The following is a 9,017-nucleotide window of genomic DNA, read 5'->3' on the forward strand; positions in this document are numbered from 1 at the left end:
GCCCTGTAAGTCTATTCAGAGTTCTGCTTGACTTCTCAACTTATCCACCATCCTTTCCCATTGGCAAATATCTCCAGGGGAAAAGAGGCATCCAATGTGCTACGCTTCCCTCCTTTCCACAGTCTTGGCCTCTCAGGTCCTTGTTGCCTTTGTAGTGCGTTATGCCTTCAAACATATGTATTTATTAATATTATATTCAACTTTCAGGTTTTAATAGAAAAAGTTAAAGTCAGTCATTGGGGGACATGGAAGTAGACCAAGTCCTCCTCCATTGCAGTTTTTCAAGGAGCTTCTTGAGTATTAGGTTCTCCACATTATTTTAGAGTCATCTTTTGAAGTTATGTAGGTGCACACACACAACCTTTTGGGGTTTTTATGGGAAATGCATTGGAGAAAATTAACATTTTGTTACTAAGTTTTCTTACTCATGACCATTGTAATCTTCATATACCAGTATTTAGATCTTTTAGTGTCTCTAAAGTTTTGTAATTTTCTTCAACTAAACTATTGCAGATATTTGTTAGATTTATTTCTAGGTACCCTATGTTTGTATCAAATCATAAATGGTACCTTTTTATAATTATATTTTCTGTCTTGTTGGTAAATAGAAGTAAAATTTGACTTTGTATAACAATCTTGCTATATTCCTAATTATGATAAATTATCTATAGAACTCTTTTGGATTTCCTGTGTAGACCAACCTATCTGTGAATAATGACCTCTTTGTTTCCTCCTTTCCAATTCTTATGCTTTTTTTTCTCTTTCTTTCTTTCTTTTTCTTGTCTAAATGTGCTGGCTAGGATCTCCAGTACAATGTTGAATAGAAGCGGTGATGGGGGCATCCTGATCTTGTTCCTGATTTTAGAGGAAATACTTTCAAAGTTTCACAGTTAAGTATGATGCTTGCTGTAGGTTTATTGTAGATAATCTTTTCAGGTTAAGGCTGTTCCTTTCTATTACTAGTTTGCTAATTTAAAAAAATGGATGTTGAATTTTATCAGAAGCCTTTTCTGCATCTTTGAAGAGGATCATGTTTTTATTCTGTAATCTGTTAATGTTTTTCTTCTGTAATCTGTTAACATGGTGAACTACATTGATTGATTTTCTAATATTTAAATCAACCTTGTGTTTCAAGTATAAAGTCAACCCGGATCTTTCTGTCTCTGTCTCTCTCTGTCTGTCTCTGTCTGTCTGGGTTTGTGTGTGTGTGTGTGTGTGTGTGTCTCACAATTTGAAGACAGTTAATTCAGGATTTTTGTCTCTAATAATGTGTAATATTGACCTATAATTTTAAAAATATATACTTTTCCCCTTTCTTCTGGAAGAGTTGATGTAAGATTAGAATGATCTGTTTCTTAAATGTTTGATAGAACTCCCTTGTAAAATTGTTACTGTTTTTTTCTTTGTGGGGCACTTTCTTAACTATTCTAATTGTTTTGGTTGTAGGATTGTTCATATTTTCAATTTCAAACCGGTTTTGGTAGGTTATACTTTTATAGAAAATTGTCCATTTCGTCCATGTTCTTCAATTTATGGTATTAATTTGTTAATCTCTAATTTTGTGTTACCTGTCTTTAATGTCCCTTTTATCTTTTTTAAAAAAACTTTCTTTTCCTTGATCAGTGCTAAGAGCTAAAAGTTTGCCAATTTGTAAGATTTCAAAGAGTTGAGTTTTCGTCTTATATGCTCTTAAATGTATACTTTCCCATTTCATTAATTTCTGCTCATTTCTTTCCTTATACTTCCTTTGGGTTTGTTTCTATTCTTTTTCTGATTGCTTATTTTTTTAATTTTAACATAGGCAGTTAAGACCAGGAATTTCTATGTATTGCTTTCCTTGTTCACACAAGTTTTGATGTGGAGTGTTTTCATTTGTGAATATTTTTCTATTCTGTGAATTCTTTAATTTATCATTTATTTAAAAGTTTTGGTTTCAAATATAGAGACATTTGGTCAGCTCCAGGTCTTACTCTTCTTTCTGGCTTCATGGTGCACATGTGTATAAATAAATATGACCCACAGGTGGGTTACCTTTGAGTTCAGAATTGACTGAAAATCACCAAGTAGGTTGATTTATGAGGCAGCAAGTGGCTAAAAGTATAAACTAGGGTGCGTTGAATAAATAGATGGTAAAACCTGAAGCAGGAACTGCCTGTTACCTTCATTTTACCCCCAAGAACAAGTCAATAGGGAGTGGCTTGGAGGAAATATTGTCCTTTGAGATTTTTAAAAATTTTCTTTATTGCTTTTAGAGAGAGGAAGGGAGAGGGATAGAGAGACACATCGATTGGCTGCCTCCTGCATGCCTGCTACTGGGGATCAAGCCCAAAACCAGGGCATGTGCCCTGATCAGGAATCCAACTGGTGACCTCTTGGTTCATGGGTCAATGCTCAACCACTGAACCACACAGGCTGGGCATCCTTTGAGATTTGTGATCACTCATTTCCTTGCTCTTCAAAAGTCTTTTCCTCATTGGATACTCAGCTAGCTTGGAAATTCAGTTGTTCTAGAACAGCGGTTCTCAACCTGTGGGTTGCGACCCCTTTGGGGGTCAAACGACCCTTCACAGGGGTCGCCTAAGACCATCGGAAAACAAATATATAATTACATATTGTTTTTGTGATTAATCACTATGCTTTAATTATGTTCAATTTGTAACAATGAAAATACATCCTGCATATCAGATATTTACATTACGATTCATAACAGTAGCAAAATTACATTTATGAAATAGCAACGAAAATAATTTTATGGTTGGGGGGTCACCACAACATGAGGAACTGTATTAAAGGGTCGTGGCATTTGGAAGGTTGAGAACCACTGTTATAGAAATTTTACTGTTATATAAGACTAGGGGCCCAGTGCACGAATTCGTGCACCTTAAAAAGGAACTGTGGGTCACGAGGCTGCAAGTAGGCACAGGGTCAGGTCTTGGCCCATCCTCTGTACCCCCGCCCAGCCCCTCCCACCCAGCCCCTGGTCCCCTGTCTGCTTTCAGTCCTGCTCCCACCGCTCCCACTCCCACGCGCTGACGTCACCAGCCCCAATCGCACCCACTGAAGGTGTGGAGCGATTGGGGCCAGCGCCAGCAGTGGGTTCAAGCAGCAGCTGCTTCCCTGATGGCCCCTCAGGAGCAGGGGGAGGTGGAAAAGCCCTGAGGGGTGATCGGGGCCTACAGCCGCCGCTCACACCTGCTGATGGTGCTGAGTGTTCGGGACCAGCGCCGGGCACGGGCAGTGGTGGCTCCAGTGCTGGCAGCAGGTGCGAGCACTAGGTGGGACTGCGGCTTGCGGGAGCAAATAATTTTCAGTAACCACCAGAGGCTCGCCCCGATGACAGCGACCGGTGCCCCACCTTGGTCTGGCACCCCCACTCACCTGCTCCACCATTTCACCACAGCCAACACCTGCCATGTTCTGCACACACCCCCTGGTGGTCAACGCACGTCATAACAACTGGTTGTTCATTTATTTGGTTGTTCTAGTTGTTCCGCCATTCGGTCTATTTGCATATTAGCCTTTTATTATATAGGATATATGGATTTTTAGCTTTAATATTAAAAACATTATTTTCTTATATTGTCCTTTGATATTTAAGTTGGGGTAAAAAATTCGTTGGCTTTTGGATTACAAATCTGTCTTGCCCCAGCTGGTGTGGCTCAGTGGTTGAGTGTCTACCTATGAACCAGGAGGTCAGGGTTTGAGTCCTGGTCAGGGTACATGCCAGGGTTGCAGGCTCAAGCCCCAGTGTAGCGTAAAGGAGGCAGCCGATCAATTATTCTCCCTCATCATTGATTTCTCTATCTCTCTCTCCCTCTCCTTTCCTCTCTGAAATCAATAAAAATATATATATTTTTTAAAATCTGTCTTGATATTGTAAATTTATTGCTTAGTATCAGAAGTTATGCATATAGTGTTGTAAAATTCTAATTGGTCAATTGATGATAATGCTGTAACAAATATTATGTATTGGTAGGGCTTAGTTTTAAAAAGGAACATTTTTATTGGTTATAAATTTCATAGTCCAACAAATACAAGTTTTCACTTGAGCATAAGTGGATTATGAGGGTTAATAGAAATTAATAGACTACCAAAATTAAGAGTACAACAAAACAAAATTAGCACCATAACTTGAATGTAATTACTGAGGGTGGGCTGGCAGTATAAACAGGAATGATTCTAACTGGTAAGTGGAAATACTGGTTGCTAGCACATGCCAATTGATAGAATGCTGGAAAATAAGATTTCATATTATATTCTAAACAGGGTTTTTATGTTCTTGGCTATTGGCTTACTTATTTATTTTTTCTTTCCTTTTAGAATATGGTCTCTAGTTTTAGGGTTTCTGAACTACAAGTGTTACTAGGCTTTGCTGGACGGAATAAAAGTGGACGCAAGCATGACCTCCTGATGAGGGCGTTGCATTTATTGAAGAGTGGCTGCAGCCCTGCGGTTCAAATTAAAATTCGAGAATTGTATAGACGCCGATACCCACGGACTCTTGAAGGACTTTCTGATTTATCCACAATCAAATCATCAGTTTTCAGTTTGGATGGTAACTCATCACCTGTAGAACCTGACTTGGCTGTGGCTGGAATCCACACGTTGCCTTCCACTTCAGTTACACCTCACTCACCATCCTCCCCTGTTGGTTCTGTGTTGCTTCAAGATACTAAGCCCATGCTTGAGATGCAGCAGCCATGTCCTCCAATCCCTCCTGCCCATCCTGATGTGCAGTTAAAAAACTTGCCCTTTTATGATGTTCTTGATGTTCTCATCAAGCCCACGAGTTTAGGTAAGTGCTAGACAAATCCATTTCTTCTAGATAAAAAATAAAGCAAAAGGCCTGATTTGCTGTTAAAAGATAAATTGAGGCATTAATGCTAAATGTTTAAGTGTACAGATAAAGAATATTGGCAGCCATGACTGAAATCTAACAGAAAACTGTTGATTTCAACATTCTCATTCTTTTGGCTTAGAACTCAAATTGCCTTTATATGTATATGTAGGGGAACAGACACAAATCTTCTTGACTGTGATATTCTGTGTTTTGATTCTTTTGATATTTTTACAAAGAGACTTAGTTTCTGTTTAACATAGCTTTTAAACTGCTTTCCTAAGAAGTAAACCTTTTATACTTAACTAGAGGTGCAGTGCACAAATTTGTGCACCAGTGGGGTCCCTCGGCCTGGCCTGCAGAATCGGGCCGAACATGGCTCTCTGACATCCCCTGAGGGATCCTGGATTGTGAGAGGGTGCAGGCCAGGCTGAGGGACCCCACTGGTGCATGATCAGGGCCGGGGAGGGACGAGGGAAGTTGGCCAGCCATGGAAGGACCGCCCATCTCGCTCAGTCCCGATCAGCGTCTGTCCCCTGGTGGTCTGTGCACATCATAGCATCTGGTCGACTGTCTGCCCCCTGGTAGTCAGTGCACATCATAGGGTTGAGCAGCCTTAGCATATCATTAGCATATTACGCTTTGATTGGTTGAATGGCTGACCGGTCTACTGGACACTTAGCATATTAGCCTTTTATTATATAGGATTTTTTTTTCTAAAGTGGCAAAAAATTTTTTTCTAATTTTTTTTTGCTTTTTGTTTAATATTCATCAATTGCTCAGAAAATATAATAAATTTTATCATGCTACTTAAAGTTGATACAGGTATCTAACATTTTTATCTAGGTTGATGACTTCTCTGTTAGAACGGCATAATTTCTTACTGCTTAATGAAATTATATGCAGAGGTATTTGGATTTATTGATGAAATAAACTGTTGGGGAAATGGTATTTCATAGTTAACCTGGGAGGTTACTTTCTTTTCCATCCTGTGAAGACCCTTTTTGTTTTCAGTTATTTGAAAACTCATATTATATATCAGTGTGCTCTTTTCCTTTGGGTAGGATTATACTGCAGTACATCTTGGTTGTGCTGGAAGAAAATTTTGAGGGTCAGAGCTGGTTAATGGAGTCAATATGGCCTGTTTGGTTGGCAGGCCAAGGTGGCTATGCTTTTTCCAGGCCCTTTCTCTTTGCTTTGCTTTCATTTAACAATATTGAGCCAGGCAGGTAGAGTAATGCATTTTTATCCTTCCATTATATTCATTCTGCAATAAGGATTCTGTACTTGTTCGCATTTTTATTATTTGTACAGAGTCCTATGAGTAGAATTATTGCATCAAAGAGTAAGAACATTTTAGACTCTCGATAACATATTGCTAAATTAGTTTCCAGAAGAGCTATGCTAGTTTAAATTACACAAAGTGAGGAATGTCTATCATTGCACTTTACTTCCTGCCTTTATTTGTTATTAAAAACAAATCTTTGTGATTCTGATGGATAAAAACTGTCTTCTTTAGATTATTTTATTTCTAAAATTAATAATAAGAGCAAACTTTTCAAATGTTTATTACCCAGTGCCTTTTTAAAATACTTTTTCATCTTTAACTTTTTTTTTTTACAGCTTCATTTATCTAGTTAAAATGTTTCCATAATTTTATTTCTCCCATTGTCATGGTTTTTTGGTTTATGCCATGCTACCAATGCACAGTATCATGGCTCATACATATGCTTCTTTCTCAGCAATTATTGCAAGAAAGCAACTATTTCTTTATATGTATTTTGAGAAAAATTCAGACTTATGATATATGCTTACATGACCCTACCTCATGGAACTCCTCAGGAATATGGACAACGTGAGGACTGAGAATATAAGAGAGCCTGTGGGATCATGGTTACAGTGGAAGGTGTTTCAGAGACACAGTTGAATGCCCAGAAAAAAAAGACTAGAGACAGAGAAGATGCAGCAGTGTGTCTTCTCTGCCTATTAGTATCCCTAGTGCACCAAGGGGTGACCTCTGGAGAGGCTTCCTGCTTTGTTCAGAAATAGAAATATTCTTGCTTTTATGTGTTCTTCATAGTGTTTCTTTTTCATTAACATCAGTAAGGTTAAAGAAAAGTAGTAGGGTTTTTATAAGTTTACTAAAATAAAACTTTTTTATTTCATTTGGCTTAAATAAAATACTGCCAGAAGTATTTTGTGTTGAAAAGTGGCTTAGAAAAACTTGTGTTATGCTCATGGTTAGAATGTAAGAAATATATATATATATACATATATATATATATATTTCAGAATTTATAAAATAACATCTTACCTCTGAGCTAAAACTTATATTTTTCAGGAGTCTTGTCTATCATTGTTTTGATTGATGAAACACTCAGTGAAATGCTTTGAAATCCTAAGAAGTGCTCTTTTTAAAAAATATGTTTAATTGATTTCAGAGAGAGGAAAGGTGAGGGAGAGAGAGATAGAAACATCAATGATGAGGGAGAATTATCAATTGGCTGCCTCTTGCACACCCTCTACTGGAGATCAAGCCCGCAACCTAGTCATGTGCCCTGACCGGAAATGCTCTACCACTGAACCATTCCAGCTGGGCTAAGGAGTCTTTTAGACTTTGAGGTAGAAAGTTTAAAAATCAGCATAGTACCAAATAAAAGTCTGCCAAATAAAAGTGGAAAAATTTAATGTTTTCCAGTAATGACCTTTAGTTGAAAATTTTTTATTTCACATGTCTAAGGCAGTGTAATATGGTGTTGTTTTGTGATGTTGGAAATACTTTTAAAAATAAAAATCTCTGGGAAAATTTATTTGGATACTGCTATGGAGAAACCTGTTTACATTTGGGAACTGAGAATTAAAAATCTTCAGGAGTCAAAAGGGATATCAAATCCAAATTTTAAAGCATATATTTTTGGCAACTGCAAGCCAGTTTGTGTGTTTTTTATTTTATATACAATTGATTAGAAGATTTTTAAACTGTCAACATATTGTTAAGTAGGAATTGACAACATGGGAGAGACTGGAAGAGCCCTGGTAGGAAAAACAGATACAAGAGGTTAAAAATATCATTCCAGAATCTCTTGTGATATTGAATCCAAAAGAATTGCTGTTACAGCATGGCACACAGATTGATGCTAAAAAATACCAATGATGATGAGTATATTCTATTTAAGAAGATACCTTATTATATAGTTTGCAGTTTGAAATCATTTTTATTCAAAATGATTAAAATTAAAGTATTTTAGCATTTGAAATGGCAGACTGGCATCTAGAAAAGCTGAGTGGACACAACAATACTAAATCAGGTTCTCTGTATCTATGGTTATACTGTATCAAATGGACAATCCCCTAGTCTAAAAGCAAACTAACTAAAATCTCTGTTCTCTCTTAAATAGCTATTCTGATTTGCTCTCACAGGCAGTATTTTTCTTTTCTTTTTTTTTTTTCTTTAAGATAATTTCTTTTGAAGGTGAAATCCTTTGAGAATTGTGTTTCTACTTTAAAAACTTGTCTATATTCAGTCTATACAAAAGATTATATACAAAACATTAAGTTCTAAGGAATATCAATGACATTAATACCTGTGAAACCTCTACCCACTTTTTTGTTAAATCCTCACCCGAGGATCGAAGATATGTTTATTTACTAGGTGTACCAGTTAATAATGCGGATTTTGTAATCAAAGAAAACACAATAATTTCAAGAGAAATATCAAAAGTGCTTTATGCAAAATAATGTCCATTGCTAGCTACACATTTCCCCCATCTTTCAGGTAATTTGTGGATATCGTCCCAATAGAACTTTTCTTTTTTGAGGCAAACCATTCAGAGACCCAATTTTTCACTTATTCATACGTTTTGAAGTGCTACTCAGAAAGTGCGTGTGCCATCGATCGGAACAAGTGGTAATCTGAAGGAGCAAGGTCTGGTGAATACAGCGGGTGGGTTAATACTTCCCAGACAAGATCTTTTAATGTGTCTTTAACTGGTTTTGAAGTGTGTGATGGTGCGTCATCATGAAGCAAAATTACTTTGCCATGTCTTCTGGCACATTCTCGTTGTTTTACAATCAAAGTGTGATTCAAATTGATTATTTGTTGTCGGTAGCGATCAGTATTAATGGTTTCACCTGGTTGTAGAAGCTCATAATACACCACACCTTCCTGATCCCACCAAAC

The 9,017-nt window shown here is 37.2% G+C and overlaps 1 protein-coding gene across 8 annotated transcripts in view; it reads left to right on the plus strand.

Moving 5' to 3' along the window:
* Positions 1 to 800: 800 nt before the first annotated feature.
* PIAS2 (protein inhibitor of activated STAT, 2) overlaps positions 801 to 9,017 on the plus strand; it is a 54,874-nt gene continuing 46,657 nt past the window's right edge. For 3 of the 8 annotated variants that reach the window (XM_014539265.1, XM_014539268.1, XM_014539270.1), the window contains exons 1-2: positions 3,567 to 3,698; positions 4,321 to 4,795. In XM_014539265.1, the coding sequence (XP_014394751.1) occupies positions 3,681 to 3,698; positions 4,321 to 4,795 (493 nt within the window). In that variant the 5' untranslated portion in view covers positions 3,567 to 3,680. Of the gene's footprint in view, positions 890 to 1,360; positions 1,481 to 3,556; positions 3,699 to 4,320; positions 4,796 to 9,017 lie in introns of those variants that run through there. The other 5 variants (XM_014539266.1, XM_014539271.1, XM_014539269.1 and 2 more) reach the window with 5 other exon arrangements.

Source organism: Myotis brandtii, unplaced genomic scaffold (genome assembly GCF_000412655.1).
Source record: "Myotis brandtii unplaced genomic scaffold, ASM41265v1 scaffold212, whole genome shotgun sequence".
Taxonomy (NCBI): domain Eukaryota; kingdom Metazoa; phylum Chordata; class Mammalia; order Chiroptera; family Vespertilionidae; genus Myotis; species Myotis brandtii.